Raw genomic sequence first — 18,525 nt, forward strand, 5'->3', positions numbered from 1 at the left:
ACGCATGTGCCACACGCTGCAACAAAGCCATTGTTCACTGATGCAGTGATGGCAGGCACATGGATACATCAATGGGTGGGCACCTCGACATGAGAGGATACAATTCTCATGTTCAACATTCAAACAGGGCCCCAAAATGATAGTGTGCAGGCCATGTGTAGGTGCACATTACTCAATCAGCCTGATTGTAGAAATGTTTCCCCAAATAAGTCCAGAAATATGGGTCATTGTGTGGTGTAATCTATGACAGAAGGCCACAAAAATATCTGGTGAATATGCTAATCATTTCATCAGTCAGTCAGGCTGAATGAAGAGGAAAAGAGTATGAACAATGTTGTGGCAAGAGGACAGCTGAAGGCCAAGTGGATTAATCATGTGCAAAAAGTGAGCTATGTTCAGAAGGGATACTGTGAAAGGGAAACACATGTCCGGGGAATGTGTTTGAGGGACCACATGGGTGACCCATAGCAGTCATGACTAGACAGCCTAACGGCACTCAATCAGAACACATCACCCAAGCAACACACACATGGATTGCACACACATGCATGATGACTCACCGGACATTGCTTCAAGATCTGGAAGGTTTCCCACGCCTTGGATCTGATCCTCTGTGATGAAGCCTCCAGCGACAGACTCATGTTCAGTTAGTTCTTCCTCCACTGGTGGAGACCCACCGCCAGTCACCAGAGTAGAGGCATGATTTGAAGCCAGCTTGTTCTTTGCTCTGCGTTTCAGGTCATTTCAGCGCTTAGAGCAATCATCAGCTGTGCGCTTCACAAATCCAAGGGAAGTAATGCGGTCTGCGATGGGCTGCCACTGGGCCCTACGTTGAGCAGTCAGTCTTGCACCCTGCAGTCACCACCATTGGGCCGACACAAAGCCCACAAGTGCATCTAGTTTGGCATCATTGAAACTAGGTTTCCTTGACGTGCCGGCATGTGTAGCTGTGTCTGGGGTCACAGCCTGTACTGCAAGAGCACCCTTCTTCTTGGAAGGTGGTGCGGACCCTGAGTGGCTTACGCCACTCTGGTTGGTAGGGGCAGAAGCGCAGGTGGACTGGGCACTGGAACTTTCCAAAGGCACGATGACCAAAGGTCTCACTGCAGGCATTGGCTGCAGGGTGATGTTGGCAGGACCAACCTCGGTGTGATGGACTTGGACCAACACTGTCCCGGCTGGGAGACTCGGAGCTGGGGTGGATTGAGCTGCAGCTGCCCCTGCAGCCTCCTCACCCTGGCTACTTGGGGCAGCAGATGACATTGCTGCCCCAGATCAATGTGGCCTGGTGACAGCAACTTTCACCGCCACACGTGGCTTAGACTTGGTGACACGGAAGTCAGCCTGGGAGTCATCCTGTGCCGGTTCTGTTGACAATATGGGCCGGGTTAACAAGGGCTGAGCTGGGATGGTGTCAGCTACATTTCCCCGAACCATTGGGGGGGTGGGCATAGGTGTCCCTGATTGGTCCTCCACACACTGGCCTCTTGGGCCACCCTGCACATCCTGGCCACATCCCCTACCACACCCACCTCTTCGACCTCACTCAGCCACCTTTGCCTCCCTTACTGCTTGGTCACCTCCCAACCATGGCACTGATGTTGTTGTGCATATGGGAGTTGCAGTAAACAATTGTCCTGGACAATTGGGGTGAAAGGGGTAGGGTACTATATGGAATTCGTACCCTAGTGCTCTAGCAAGGCTGTCTGTGACCCCTGGGGGAAGATGACGGGTCACGCAATGCACAGGCACCCCCGAAAACAATATTTAATGTGCACGCAACCCCTGGTAAACCACATGCGTGGAAAAATTACCCTGCAGTATGCTGTAGAACCCAGAAACACAAAAATAAGCATATGCGTGATACACGCAGTTTACAATGACCTCTGAAGGGGTACGCGACACACAGGGGCACCCACAGTTGGAAAATACGTGCGCGACTCACCGTCTGCCTGGAAAAAGAATGTGAAAAAGAGGCGCATGTGCATGTTGGCAACACCCCCGCCAAAAGAAGAATTGAACACAGTCTGAGTAAATGGGGAGTACGAACTGGAACCGTTGTGAAGTAATCGCGTGTGCACCGACAAGAAGTACAAGAATCACCCGCTCGCTCTCCACAAAAAGCACATACAAGAAAATGGCATCCTACTCGTACCTTTTGAGCCAGCCCACACGTGCAACATCACTTACGTGCTAAGGCCCTTTCGTCCAATTGCATGCAGTGACACCCAGACATGCAGTTTTTGCACGTGTACAATCAACATGCACCCATGTTGAGGGGAAACACCCTTGCGCGTCACATCACAGACGCGCTTACACGCTAAGGGCCTTTCCTCGAATTACACGCTGACGTGCAGATTTTTCACGTGCCAAATCACTCCGTATCAAGCTGGCCACGCGACAACACACAGAAGACCATGCTCCTGCCCAAAAGGCCATTTACCTGTCCCCCGGGGTCCCGAGCACGCTCCTACCTGCCATCTGCTGCTGCCTGCCTGCCTGCTGCCCACGTGCCTGCTAATTGGTGCCTGCACGTCAGCCATCTGCAGGGGTCCAGTTGCTGTGTCCACCCCTGCTGGAACAGAAGACTCCCGACTGGGATACCATCACTCCACAGCCCAGTCCCAGGACCCAGTTGCCTATCCACACCTGCCTCGGGGGTCGCCATGTCGGGGCAAACACCATCCGAGACCACTGGCGACCCTCAGCCAGAGAGGCAGAGGGCTACCAGCTAGACCGATAAGGAAGTTGGTATCCGGGTGGTGCAAGTTCTGGGGCATTATGATGCCCTCTTCACACCATTGCGCGCCAACAGGGAAAGGATCTGGGAGGACGTAGTGGTTGCCATCAACGAGGAGGGGGTGGCATCCCGTGACATCAAGCACGGCCGGAACTGCTGGGAGGACTTTAGGTCCAGGACCCTCAGCAAGGCCCGGCGCCTCTTGAAAGCAGAGGATGCAGAGGGGTGCCGGGTCAGCCTGAGCAACATCCAGATGAGGGTCCTGGAGCGCATAAGCCCAGCGCTCCACGTCCAGATCCTTGAGAGGCAGACCCGTCCTGAGTTGAGCGGTAAGTGGCCATACATTGCTGTGTGAAACAGGGCATGTTGCAGTGTGCTGGTAGTCAGCTACTTGCCTGTATGTGTGACATAGGCTATGTATGGATGTGTGTGTGTGCAGGGACATCATGGTAATGCATGTGAGACCAGTCATGCGTGAACCACATGGATGGTGCATGTGTTCCAATGCAACATGGGGAGCAGCATGCGGAATGCACACATGAATGCGTGCCTGTCTGTGTGCTTGGACATGGATGGGGTGTGAGAGATGGGTGCTGCTTTCATGTACATGTATGGTGTACATGTCTGTGTGTCTGAGTAGCGTGTGTGTGACTTTGAAACGCCATGGATGCATGACACATGTCCGTGACGATGTGTTGATTCACTTATGCAGTCTAGTCATCCTTGTATCCACTGTGTCTGTGGTGTACGAGCCCTGATGCATGACCCTCCGGTGATATGTGTGCATGGGATCAGTATGAGCCATGATGCATGTGAGTTTGAAGCCAACATTTATGTCAATAGAGGCCCTTATACATGGATGCTGATGTTGATTGCATGCGAAGTGCCTGTTTCTGCATGTATGTTGCCTGCATTGACCCATGTGTTGTGGAGGGACAGGATGGAAGTGACGTTTGACAGTACGACTCATGTGTTATTGCTTCCTGTCTAGGGGACTATTGTACAGTACCCTGATGCTTGTGTGCTATGTCTCCCTCTACGCAGCCTCGAGTGAAGAAGAGGGCGGAGACAGCGTTGTGGAGCCAAGTGGCGGGGATGCCTCCACCGGGCGGCAATGCAAGGCCCAGCCACCCTCCCAGGAATTGCCATCATCCGGGAGTGAGGGGACTGGTGCCGCGTCTACCCCTACCACTGCAGCGGAAGGGCCGGGTGAGCCCCCACACGGGCTTGCAATGGCGGAAGATGGTGCGGAGCCATCCAGGTTGGTGGTCTCCACAGAGGAGGAGGCCGCTACTGAGCCGCACATGGGGCCTGGTGGGGGTAGTACCACTGGTGCAAGTGGTGCAGTCCAGGGCCAGGGGCAGGAGGCAGCACAGGTCGCCGCAGAGCAGCCTGTGCATGTCACTGACCCTGACCCTGTGACTGCACCACCATGCATCAGCAGGGATGCCCCGTCCCAGGCCCGTCCGCAGGTAGGGGGGAGGCCCACGTCATCTGGCACTCCACTACCTGCAGACGAGGAGACCCATGACCGTATGGGGTCCGTCCTGATTGGTGTCACGTTGGGCACGCGTGTCATTCGTGATGACGTGCATGCTTCCAGGGGGGACCACGCACGCCATCACGTAGAGCTGCGTGGCAATGTGGCACTGTTGGGAGGGGCCCTGGTCGGAGGGTTCCTACATGTCGAGCACTCTGGCAGCCCTCTCCTCCACTGTGGAGACTATGCGCCAGTCGTTCTCCCTACCGTCTTCCGGCCCAGATTCCACCAGGGCCTCCTGTGGACCTGGCCTGACCAACACAGCCAGCTTTGTGGAGATCACATCCCTGCCATAGTCGGGAGGCGGAGGTCCAGCAGGGGTGGACACCCCACCAACTGGAAACCAGCAGATGGAGAATGTGCCGGCATCATCGGGCTTGGCACATAGACAGCAGCAGCAGGCTCAAGGTGGGAGCGATGATGGCTCGTGGCCATCAACATCAGATGGGCAGGCATCGGCCGGAGGGCAGGAGGACCCTGGAATGGGAGTGTCTTCCGTGTGGCAGCGGTCTGGCCAGCGGATAGATGCGGAGCGACGACGGACGGAAGAGGCACAGCTTACCATGGTCAGGGCGGAGTTCTCCATGCGCAGGGCGTTGATGCGGGCTGAGTGCCTTGAGGCAACTCACAGGGAGTTGGAACAGGCGATGACTGCATCACTGCGAGACCTCGAGCCAGGGCAGTGGCCCGCCTCTGGGACATCGACATGGAGTTCGAGGATGACCTGGCCCGGGACATCACAGAGTGAGCCGTAGGACTTGCCCGCCGCCATTGTATATAGTTAGTTAATGTTAGGTTTCCTTTCTGTTTTTATTTCTGTTGGGGCGCTTGGACAATGCCCCACCTTTTTGTATATAGTTCTTCATTAGGTAGTGTTTTTTGTAGGTTTCATGTCAATGGTTGGGCTCATGGACCCTGGATTTGTACTTTGTAAATAGTTCTTCACTGGATTTCACTTCTTATTTTTCCATGGAGCAATGGTTTTATCTTCTTTTTACACTTTGGATTTGTTTTGCCTGACTGACACATTGGACACATGCTTTTGGATTGATTTGGATTCTGCATTCCTACATTTTTATTTTATATTTTAGACATGCAGCTTTTTAATCATTATTGCATTCTTGTCTGTTTCATTTCATTCCCTTGCTTTTGTGTTTAATAAATTTCTTTTCCTACTTCAATGTGTGGTATTCTCTCTTTGGTTTCATGCTTGTCACGATGTGTGTTTTCTCAATCACATGCACCCATTGTGTGGGTGTGACGGAAATATGTTGATGTGCATACTTGCCATTTGGGATGTGTCGTGATGGGGATTTCATTGTGGGGTGGATGTAATACCTGGTTGTGTGTTTGGACTGGGGTGGCATGGAGTGTGATTTGTGTGGCCCATAAGGCCCATGATTGTGGATTGTCATGAGGTGTTGGGGGCGGGGGGCATGAGTCTGGGCCTGTTGGCAGGTGCCTGTCACTGCTGGGTGGGTGGAGGTGCAGGGGGACATGTTCTGGTGCTCACTTGTGCATGGTAACATGTGGGCTGGCTGGGGGGCATGGCCAGGGTGGATGGGCTGCCTGCGGGGCATGGCCAGGGGTGCAGGGTAGTCCCCTGTGTTGTGGGCTGCCTGCCGGGCCTGAGGAGGGGGGAGAGGCCACACCTGGCAGGACACACACTGCCAATTCACGTTGGGGCACACCAGGAATACATGTACCCCTACCGTGGCTGCGAAAACGCGTGTAAACCTCCCTGTGCACCCCTCGGAATACATGTACCCCGCTAGCCCAAGGCCTATCTCATGTGTGATTCTCCATGCGCACCCCTCAGAATACACGCACCCCGCTCCCCAAGGCCTATCACGTGTGATTCTCCATGCGCACCCCTCGGAATACACGTACACTGCAAGCACAAGGCCTATCGCGTGTGATTCTCCCTGCGCACCCCTCGGAATACACGTACTCTGCTCCCCAAGGCCTATCGTGTGACTCCACTCCCCAAGGCCTATCGTGTGTGATTCTCCCTGCGCACCCCTCGGAATACACGTACCCCGCTATCCCAAGCCCCATCACGTGTGATTCTCCATGCCCACCCCTCGGAATACACGTACCCCACTCCCCAAGGCCCATCGCGTGTGATTCTCCACACGCACCCCTCGGAATACATGTACCCCGATAGCGCAAGCCCTATCGCGTGTGATACTTCACGCACACCCCCGAAATACACGTACTCCACTCGCACAATGCCTATCGCATATGAAACTTCCCGTACACCCCCCAAATGCACTGTCCCGGCCCTGTGAACTGGTTCAGGGTTAGCGCGGTCCTTTGTGCTGCATTGGGGATTTCAATGCCTTATCCTTGCACAAGGGGCGTTCTTTGGGGCGTAACTGGCGCTGCGGGATGTTCTCTGTGCCAGCGCTCAAAATGGCTTTGATATTCCATCAATACGCGGTGCGCCAGAATGCTATTTAGCGCACACGGCTGGCACACGCTGGCGCACGTTAGCTCTCTGCACTGCTCGCTTGCGCTGCCTCTGCGCTGAAATCTATGAATTACCCTGTTGGTTTGGTCTTTAACCACTGTTCTTGTTCAGTCTTTGTCGGTGTGGAATAAGTACGATATAAAATTGATTGTATTGTTTTGCCTTTCTATAGATAACTTTAGGTTTATCATCAAAAAACTTTTATATCTTATCCAATATAAGTAAATTCCTACTTTTTGTCAGTATTAAATATCCCTATCTTTTCTAGAAAATCTAGCTATAAAACTCACTTTATTCTGATATTCTATTGAATTATGTCTTTTTTGGTGTCAATAATGTTGATCTATCTTATTTATTTGCAAATTTCATTGCCCTTTCAATGATTGGATATTTGTACACTCTGGCCCAAAATGTCTTTAACATCACAAGAACTTCTTCATGAAAGATAGAGGTTATAATATGTATTCAGCAAACATGGAGCTTGTGTTAATCATAGTCTGTTGCTTGAGATGCAGTTGGCTCAGTAGCCCTCCCCACAAAAGTATCCTGGCATATTTACTAAGATACAGAACAGACAGCTATTTGCTGGGGCCCCTAAACCCCAGGTCCAGCAATGCCGCGGTCCAGTACCATCTCTCACCATCAGCTATTGGACACTACTGCATAGATCTCTTAATGGGTGAGGGCACACAACACTAAGAATTACTGAGAATGAAACACACTGAGATAACGCGCCCATTGCACTGTTCAAATATGGGCATTGTATATTACATTTGCCTTACTGTATGCAAGGCAGGAAACCATTGTGAAGCTTGAGGCATACTGAGGTAACATTAAAGATTGAACCATTTAAACCCCGAGAACATATATTGTAGTGTCACATTATACATCAGCCAAGAAACCTTAGCAGCTGCATTGAAATCACTATAATCCCCTGACACTATATAAGACCTGCTAAACACAATTTAAGACTCTGTGTAAGGAAAATGCAATACTCTCTCTGCTTTCCAATTCTGTATTTCGAAACCTTTCACTTCAACATATCTTTTAAAATAATATCTGTAATTTTAGGAAATCTCCTGGGCCCACCTTACAACTGTCTGTGCTAAACTTTGAAAATATATTACTTTAACACTTGCATGTGAAAAGGATTTGTTTTCTTTAAAGGAAAATCTCAGCTAGAAATGCGGACTGTTTTCAAACAATTATGTGTGCCATGTTTCCATGATTATCCCATTCGATTCCATGTTCACTTCTCTTTCAGCCAATGAAGTTAAAAAGTCCCTTTTTTATTGTTTATTCTCTTTCTTTGAGAATGAACTGTCCGGAGATTTTTTTCTTTACGAATCATTTCAGTCTGTAACTTCCAATGAGGTCTGTGGGACTTTAAAAGGTAATGAATGCACTGTTCTATCTCTGCAGAATATTTTCAGGTAGTCCAATACAAAATATCAAACCCTACTTCTTGTGTGATTTTCAAAGTGGACTAACATGGCACCAAACCTTTCTTTGAACTTTAAATCTAGGGAGAATTGATGCATTAAGAGATGTGGATGTTTCTTGAGGGTGCTAATTCTTTACTGTTTACGTATTTGAGGGCAGTACGATAATATAAATGTATGCATTTTTATTAGTAGATTTACGTTTGGTAATGAGAAGCTGAATCACAGATTTATTTTCACAATGACAATCACATTTTTAAATAAAAAATGGAGTGTATTACTCTTCAAGTAATCCAAACCTCTGCTTCTTTTATTAATGAGGATTTGGTTTGAAGTTCCAGAGAATGTTGGGTTTCTTCTGATATGATGAAAACTTACTGAATGATGGGTGTTTGTTATTCAGAGTTTGTCCAAAGGCAATGTGCTACCACTCTTATTTTATTATTTATCTTCGGTATTTCCTAAACAAAGACTAGTGCAGTTCCATATTTCCTTCTCCAATTTGTGCTCATGCTGGTTGTTTATGGTTATCAGTCCCATCCATGTGTCATCAAAATAATATATTATGTTTGCAAACTTTACTTCACATTATTTATGGTCAGTCTGCTCTGAAGGGTAGCATAGAGTAAGCTTAATTTGTCAGCATGCTTCTTGTTTTCAGTGAATTCTTGTTGCAATCCATCTTTATGTATGTTTCTCTAGGAGGATTACAACACTTGGATGCGTCTGCCTTAGATTTTAATGCCCAGAGTGATTGTTTGGATTGTTATATATCATTGGCGTCAAAGTTCATTAAGCAAATGCCTGTTTTAGCTTCATGGGTTAATTTATTTTTTTTGTTAAATACAATTTTGTAGGTCTTGTCATTTTGTTGGACAATAAGGAAACATTTGTTGAAGATGTTTCAGAGTTGATGTTGGTATGTAGGGTGTACAACTGCTTCAAATGTTTAGGGAATTCACTAAAGTTTGCATCTGCTTTCGGTATTGTGCCATTTCTAAGGTATGTCTCATATTTTTCCTGGACTATAATTTCTTCAAGAGTCTGAGGAGTCTCTGCTAGGTTTCTTCTATTTGCCTTGACTCTTTTTAGAAATGCTTGCAGTAGACGTTTTTGTGGCCTCATGCTAGGTCAAATTTAGGCAGGTTTCTCTCAAAGTTCTTCTATTTGCTTATTAAATGTATTACCCTGTTTTCTTTGATTTTTCTTTAGGCGGTATTTGGTGTGGGGACAAGGTTTGTTTTGTTTTACTAATAACTTGCCTCTTAACTGTATTTTCTTTGCTTTCACTACACTTCTGAAAGCTTTTATATTTGTACCTTTTTCCGTGTTGTAAATAAAATCTTCAAGTGCTAGTTGTTTTCACTTCTGGAAGGAAATGTATTTGTGTTTTCTGTCTTTAGGCTTAAACTTGTAGTAAATGGTCCATTGCATTGATTTTCTAATATTATTCCTTTATGTTCAATACTTTTTAATGTCATTGCGTGTCTTGTTTAAAATGTCCCTCTTCCTTTCCTCTCAGAGCTTATAGTGTTATTATGATGCCGCTTCTTGAGATTACTTTCATAAACGTGAAGTGGGTCAGAAGTCACTTGCGCATTCCTTATAGATTGAATATGTAGGTTTGTTGCATTTTTCCCAAAATATTTCAATTTCTCGGGTTTAGTGTGATGTGGGAGTGAGTATTTTGTTGAAAATGTAAAAAAGGAATGACAACTTTGTTTGAACTTTTCGTTTTTGGTGCTTTCAGCATTTATTGCATGCATTTCAAATGCAAGGATTTTCTAGATCTTTAAAACCCTTCCTATTTCAAACTTATATTTTAAAATTTTACACATAAAGCATATTGTGCCATATGTTCCCCCCTTTCCTCTTTATTGCAGATCATACACTGCTCCTTCTACGCAAAACTCCCACCTTTTTGCAGGGTGTTTTAACGGGGCCCAGTGCAATGATCCTGATCTCCTCAGGATCATTACACACCAAGAAACACTTCTGTACAGGCGCGTAATAAATGACTTAACATATCATACCTAAAAGTAGCAAGGAGCAAGGGACAAAACGAGACTCTATACAGTCTATCGCAGCCATCTTTAGAAGCAACTTCATTCTATAGCCTTGTTGCCAGACCATGCTCTGTCAATTGGACTGTTGACTTAGGTGTTGCTGAATTATCTAGAAGTCCTGCAAAGGCACTGGTGTTAGTGAATGCTTGGCTTTTCAACTGATGATCGTTGTGAAACCCTTAGACTTCCGATTGTGAGTTCTTAATCTTGGTATACAAGCGGACTCCTCGTGCAAGTATCCACAACTGAACCTGAACTGATTTAAAGACCATTAGCCCTCGGTCTTGTAACTTTCTTCAGTGTTTAGGATAAACTAGTCACACTTGCTATCGCTTGATTTGGATTGCAGGAGTGAGATACTCTTGCATTCACACTTTAAACCCTAGTTTGACATTGTTTTAGGACCAACTATTTTAATGTCTTTTGATTATCCATCGTTTTGCTCAAGTATATTGTGAAATATGTTTCAGTAAATAAATGGTTACGCACATTTTCTTATAGACTTTGTAGTGATTACTTTATATTTTTTATTATTGCTCTTTGATTTACAGAAAACCACATATTACTACGCAATACCAAAATTCAATAATATAAAACAATACAATCTTGAAATCGTTATTATAATAGTTATTAACAGGATCAAATGGCAATATTACAATACATCATTATTGACCATTTCAGTATACTTTAAATACATATTAGTTTAAGCGCAAGAAGATGTGACTCCTGTTGGCCCCTTATACAGGGTTCCCAGAATTGGGTCCTACCTTTCTAGTAAATGTTATATACAAATTGGTGAAAATATATTGGCCTTTTATCTTTTAAAACTTGACAAGCAGTCACTGAATGTTTAACTGACTCAATCAGACATTCAACCTTACAAACCCTACATATACGATCTTCCCATGCCAAGTTCATCCTATAGTACTTCCCGTGTTTCAATATGGTCAAAAATGTGTATACATGGATCATAAAACCGTATATGGAAAAACATAGTGAATGTGGCAGCAGAATACTATTGTGGAACAAACATTAAAAATGCCTTTCACCAGTTTCCTAACAAATTAAACGTTCTCATTGTTCTTTCAATCCTATAGCCTTGCCTTCAATTTCATTTCTCTAATCAGTAAAGCTTGGTCGACAGCTGAGAGTCAAGTTAATATCTTCAGCAAGATCAATCTTATCCCAAAATTCCATAATTGCTGCTTTATATTTCTGCAGAAGACTACAAACATTCTAGTTCCAAGCATGATTTACCAAATGGAAAAGGATACCAGAGTTAGCAGATACAGTTTTGATTAAAAGAAACAGGTTTGGTGAATCTCTGTCCATGTTCTCAGATACAAGCCCTAATTGCAAATGAATCCTTGAAATCTGTCAAATTTAAGGAGATTCAAAATATATTTGTATTATATTGACTCAATCGAATTTGGGAGATAATCAAGCTCTGTTACAGGGTCATAAGTGGCAATAGGCATGCTTTTCTGTGTGTACGCTGTTTTAGCAGGGGTCACGACTAGTATGAAACCCTTTTAAGGTTTTAAAGGTTATTTTGTTTTTATTTATATTGTCTGTATGTGAAACCATCCATCTTCTACATGTGTCCATCTTCTGTGTTGATTACGCAATGTATAAAGCAGCACTTCCCTTTAAGACAATTTCCTCGGGTAAAAGGCTTGCGTTTGGGCTAATTTGCATACCCTCAATGCGTTGATGATGTGGCTTCCAACTGGAGGTGAACGTCCAGTGATGGCTACTAGGTGACGTTGTCGAAGGTGTGACTTTGCTCAAACGGATTATCCTACTTTCATATTTCAGCTGAAAGGTTTTTTTCTCAAGCCTTTTTAAACCATCCATAACTGTATAGATCTTTCCAGTAAACACTAGTCTTTACAATAGATGAGTTGCTAGGGAACTTGAGAAGGGCCACCTTTGGACTTTGCCAATTATCCCTATGACCACTCCCATTATCACATATGTGGGACATACCTGCACATATTCTATAAGACAGAGACATTGCAAATCTCACTGCTATCATTTCATTCATAGCTGTACTTTGCACATTTTGTACCACACTTGCATGTGTAATCATCCGTCAATTTATATTTTACAGCTACCTGCCCTGGTTTGAAGTTTACTACAAGCTCCTTAATACGTTGGCAGATTACCTGGTTAAAGAACAGGTATGGGTCATTTATTTGATTTCTCTTTGTGTTAAGAAGTTAAAGTACTATAATGAAATTAAGTAACTTCTCAATAGCTGTTTTGTAAATTCAAAAATCAGAAATGTGTGGGAAAAAGTGCATCTTCTTCTGTTTTTGCAAGTTAAGAACTGTAAGCTTTATTCTGTCTGTATATGTTATTTTAGAACATCAAGAGGTACAACATTTTAAAATACTTGGATATCTGACAGGGTTAAGAATTTATAATTCTCTGTTTAAATGGTAACAGATAGTACTAGAAAGCATGATTTTAAAAAGTAGCTCCCGTGAAGTAGCTCATGTTTATTTGCTACTGGTTAGAGCATCATTCATACAGGAGAAAGTGCCCGTTGAGCTGTGCCCTTAAATTACCATGGCTAACAATTGAGTTGAGCCCCTGATTTTGAGAATTGTGTGCTTCCAGTTTCTCAAGAACTATCCCACATATCAGTATTCCAGTGAAGAGTGCCGTACTTGCTGGCATACGGAAAGTGCCCCTCCTGCGAAAAGCTTAAAGGAGGAAATGCATAGTCGTGGAGGCAGGAGATGCTGGTTGTATTGGAAGGTGCTCTCTCGTGATGAAGTACCTCTGAGGAATCCTGGGAGTTGTAGTTTTTTTTTTTTCTTAGAGAGACATCATCATGTCAGCAGGATTTTATATTAGTAGTGATCGGTACAATTATACCAAACCTGATTCAAATTCCATAAATTGATTGAAATATTGATGAGAAATGCATTCTACAAATGGTAATACTTTAAAATACTCTATCAAATATCATCTCTTCCGGGATAGCCTTCATTCCAATTAAGTTGGAACTCCTAATTGAAGCGAGGATTACGTTCACTGTAGATAGGAATGGTTAGACCTCGTTGCTGGGCCACCATGGCCTTGTCTACCAACACATAAAATAAAGGGCAGCAGCCGGCCACACAGGCAGTCACAAAGTAGCGGACTGCGTCGGTGTGACTCTCTTGAAACTACTACGTCCCAAGCAAAATCACCCCTCCGGTGTTCTCATTCCACTCTTGCCCACATTCACTGTGGTTTAGGGCAGTCGTATTCGCAATAATCACCCGTTATCTGTTAACAGCTTCTCAGATTCACCATAGGCAGACAACATTCAGTGGGTTAACAGGCCATAACTGGAAAATCAAAGCATGAATTTTAACGTGATCATTCAAATACAAATAAACAAATGCATACATTACTAATGTATTTCACTGTTTAAAATTGTCTTGCAATTGAAGCATATAATGGATGAGTAAACCCCTTTTCCTTGGAGGTTTCAGCATAGAAAGGGCTTAGTGACGTATTCAGTTGCAGGCTGTGTATTTCTTAGTCCTTTTTTTGTATCTGACACTCTCCACACGGTGGTGGTTTTGGCCGCATAGTTTACGGGACTATGAGAATGTGGGCACTACCAGCAGGGGGAGCGCGGCCATTTATGAGGTGATTTCACCTCAGGTTTGCATGGAGCTCCCTTGCTGGTGAAGGAAAATGGAAATGCTGGTTGGGCATATTAGCCCGACGGAGGTTTGTTAGGAGAGAGAAGAGGGAGAGAGTAATCCGGGTTGAAGCCGAGACTTCTCCAGAGTGCAATGAGGTCCTCTGTCGAGTCAGTGACTCCCGCCCCCTTCACCTCAGGCCGTCCGCCTATCGGTGTGGTTGGCAGCTCTTCCCCTTCGCCACCCGGGACGGAGAGTGAGAGCAAGCCATAATTGGGACCGTTCATTACTCGGCTCACGGGGTAGCCGGGCCAAGCAGGTAGGAGACACCAAAAGAGGCAACAGGAACACCCGTTACCGTTGGGCAGTTAGCTGGGCTTTACTAACGGGCCAAGTGTTTTGCTTCGTTTTAGCCAAACGCTACTTGGGTAATAGTAGTCGTTTTTCCCCTCTGGGTGGCGCAGAGGTAGAAGGTTGATTACTCAGCTTTCTGTGTTTTACAGGCTCTCGCCTCGACCCTGTCGGTCGGGGTCACATATTCAGTCTGTGGTTATCAGCCCCCGGTTCGTCATCAGAAAGATCAGTGATGAACTAAGTCGGTAGCCAGGCACAGGGGGAAGTTTTTTTCTTTCAGGGAATGTCTGTGACCCTAAGCGTCAATGAGATATTAAAGGTAAAAGAGTTCTGTCACAGGAAATACTAGTTGCAGGAGGAGTTATTTATTTGTCACTTGGAAAACGTTTGCTTCCAGGGAGCACCTGTGGGCATTAATGGTATGTATTTATCAAAGGTAAAAGTGTTCTGTCACAAGAAAGACTAGTGACAGGAGGAGCTATTTATTCGTCACATGAGAAATGTTCGCTTCCAGGGAGCACCTGTAGGCCCTACTCCATTCTATTTATCAAAGGTAAGTGTCCTTTCTACCCCGAGACTGTAGACAGAAAGTTATGTAACACAGTCGTATATGACATCACCATAGTAATATCTGTGACCAGCTGTGTTAGGTATGTGAAGAAAAGGCCAGGGTTCAGTTATAGAAGAGACGTTTGACATAAGATGGCATCTATTTAGTGCATGTGCAGATATGTCATAGAAGGGTATGTTATGAGTACCGCCCTGGTCAAAGATCTATGGTGTGATGTAGGGCCAATCTACGTATTGTTTGTGTCTTCCTATAAAGATAAAGCAGACTCCCACTCAAACAAAACAAAGAAGTCTGTTGTTGTTTATTGGCATTTGACCCCCTATGAGTGTTGGTTTACAGGTCAAAACTCTTTGTCTTTACCTGCATGCGGCCTCTTTGGGTAGCTCCTTCCTGGTGGCCACTGCACCGCCTTGGGCTATATAGAACTCTGGCACCGCCCCCACCCTCCACCCCCCATCCCCATACTCAGGTCTCCTACAGTTAGCTAGTCACTCATTGTGTTACAGGATGAAACAAATGTAAACAACATCACAGGGAGAAACACGTTACAAATGCATATAATAAAGTTCTAATCCATAAAGAACATGACTCTCTAATCTTTGTAATTTGTTATTGGGTATTTATAACTTTATGCTTAATTACCCAGAGGTTTCTAAGTGCGGACCTGGAGATCGAACTTGTGTTGCTCCACATCGTCTTGCTTCCAAAGTGAGCTTGTTGCCCCTAAGCTATCCTCCGGCTTTTCATAATCTGCATTCAATTTCAAGCCATAAATGTATCAAGTACCAGCCAGGCATCTCGGTCAAACTGATCACGTTTTGATAGTTATAACAAAAAAAGTGATCGGTGGAAGGTTATGAAATACTGAACCACTTGCAATGCTCTGGGCAACCTTCCACACCACCGTGTTTTAGCCTGTCTGTAAATCAGTCAAGTACTGCCACCAATGGTAGCAGCCCAGCCCAAACTGCTAGGTTACAGCCCCTCTGCACGGAAACACAAGCAAAACCAGACATGTTTCAGCCTTGTTGGGCCTCCTCAGTGCGGTGCAACTTGGGTCCCTATGGCACGTCTTGATAGTTGCCAAATTATTCTATGTGTAGCTGCTGGGAAAATAAATAATTTTGTGGTTTGCAATATCCCAAGGTAGCCAGGTAATATTTGGCCAATGTTTTTAATTTATTTATATGATCATGGTTTCATCTCCAGTCCCATAGCTCTGCTATGTAAACTAGCTACTTTTGTTAGTTTCTATTTTCCAACCTATGGCACTGATAAAGTCTCCATGTAATCTTTTGAAATTGCCTGGGGACCACTCCAGTGGTGACAGTGCATGATACAAATACCTTTAACATTGTATTGAGTGAACGCGATTTTATAGTATCTCCGAAGAGAGCTATAGGGGACATGCCGGCTTAGAACAGGCTTTCAAATAGAGCTGTGCTCTCCTTATGGCTAGACAAGTGCCCAATGCAGTGAGGCCAAGCTCAATACAAAGTACCCGGACAGGTATACATTGGGACAATCCCAGCACCATTGTCCAGATGTCCCCCTCCGTTTTATTCAGCCAACCGAGTGTGACAGTCCATATCTAACCCATATAAAAAAGACAGAATCACACTTTGTGCTGTATTATTTACACATTTCCTCACAACATTCATCAGCATAATGGCTCTTTGGGGTTTATTCCGTATAAGCATCATATTGTTTTTTTTTATGAATTGATAGTGATGCCCAGATAGCTGTAATTATCGACTTGGGTGATGCTATTCTGTCATAGAGGCCATGTCTTGTGCTTATTTTCCAAGCAGGATCTTCGTCTTCTGGATAACTGTGTCAGCGACATGCCTTAAGAGGACTTGTGTGGCTTGGAATAAAAGAGGGTAAGGCTTGTCTCCCCAGGTAGCCACGCCGCTGTCTGTTAGTGTTAAAGAACAGCCAGAGGGCTACCCAGGGCATGTCTCATTTGTGGAGAAAAAAAAACCAAAACACAAAAAATCTCTTGGAGGAGCAGTGTGGAATTCTGGAGACTGCTGAAGGTCCTTTGAAGCAATTGTTTGAATTATCAAATTTGCTGGAATGCAGAACAGTTGGTTGAAGAAGAGCAGAGAAAGCACTGTGGAACAGGAAGGTAAGCAAAGTACTGCAGGAGCTAGGAAAGAAGGATCCCGGGGAAGCTAGTCAAGTGGCAGAGAAAGGCAACGTGAACCAGGAAAAGATTAGCGCTGTAGCAATCAATAGAAAAGCACAATATGACGCACTGCTTACCCGTTAGCTGGCGTTGTTGTCGGCATTACTGATACATAGTGTACGGCGCCATCTTGACGCTCCTGCGTCACAGCGTTGCGTTGTGTAGGACATCGTCGCCATAGCAACCTTGAAGCCTGCAATTGCTAAACCCAGGCGCAGCGGACATCGACCATAACAAACTGTGTTTGTTTTATTTTGATTTTGATCCAAGGCACACACAAATGTATCATTTATCCATCCTACTACGGTTCTGATTTCTTTGAATTTGGCAACTTCCGAATGTGTTTGGAAACGCACTTCCCTTTCTCCATGTGATGGTCATGCCCCCACCATTTGCCACATCACTGTGAAATCTCACCAACCTATAATTCCACCAAGGTTAGTCTGCATCAATCGGGTAAAAGCCATGTCTGGGCTTGCCAATGCCAACAACCTAGCAGATGGGCTCTCATCCCACTAATGGTTCATGGTTAATGCAGGATGTCCCTTCTTGAAAAATATTAGACAAGCCTATGCCAAGCATTTCTTGGTGTCCTGGTTGGGATTTTTCCCTTCCGTGATTCTCCCTAGCTGTGTTTCAAAGCAGCTTAAGCACCTTCTGTTATCATTTTCCCTCGTTATGGGCCTAATTATAAAGGAAACAGGCATCCCAGAAAAGCGAAGGTGTTACCCCTTTCTAAGAATACGTATTCTTCTAAATATGCAGATCGCGTTATTGACAAAGGTTACCTGAGCACTTAATGAGCACGGAGTAGCTCAAGAAGGCATAGCCTAGCCCTCATGAACACCTTGTCCAACAGTGAAATATTAATGGGTTCCAAGAATCCACATGGAAGCAGGGAATACAATTTAACCTGACACGTTTTAAATGGTTTATCATACTACATTGTCAAGTTCAGAAAGATTCATATCTTCCCCTGACATTGGGATAGAAATATATTTGGGACGCCAGCAGCTCGTAGCACTGCAGTACTGTGATGAAGAAAATGCACAAATGGGCCAGAGAAGACCCTTCTGTGCTATGTGCATAACCCTAGTTTGATTTCTTATCTGACTTGTGAATCTGATTGTAACAGATGCAATGCTACAAAAACCTCACTAACTCTCTGAACGTAACCATTTGGGCAGTGTTATGAAGGGAGCGTTTGTGCGCCAGGACACAAGATTGTCCTTATTCTGATATTGTACTGCACGCATCACTACAGGATGTATGCGCTGGACTCCCAAACAGAAATTTCAGGTGTGTATCCAGTTTGTTTAACATAATGATATGCCCGCACGTGCTGCAGGCAAGAGACACAATGCCACACTGGCAAAGAGTGGCAGGATCCAGATACAGGGAAAACTGAAACACCACCACACAGTTAAAGGGAACGGAGCAATGACTGATGAGTTGGCCGGAGGATAAGCAATATCAAGATCAGTACAATGCTTCCTCCATG

General features: G+C 45.1%; 1 protein-coding gene across 2 annotated transcripts in view; it reads left to right on the top strand.

The window, feature by feature from the left end:
• Nucleotides 1-18,525, top strand: part of DENND1B (DENN domain containing 1B) — a 2,623,009-nt gene that overhangs the window by 1,165,269 nt on the left and 1,439,215 nt on the right. For both annotated transcript variants that reach the window (XM_069641511.1, XM_069641512.1), the window contains exon 6: nt 12,375-12,444. In XM_069641511.1, coding sequence (XP_069497612.1) covers nt 12,375-12,444 — 70 coding nt within the window. The remainder of the gene's footprint in view (nt 1-12,374; nt 12,445-18,525) is intronic.

The sequence above is a fragment of the Ambystoma mexicanum genome, chromosome 1q, assembly GCF_040938575.1.
Source record: "Ambystoma mexicanum isolate Mex_15411 chromosome 1q, UKY_AmexF1_1, whole genome shotgun sequence".
Taxonomy (NCBI): Eukaryota; Metazoa; Chordata; class Amphibia; order Caudata; family Ambystomatidae; genus Ambystoma; species Ambystoma mexicanum.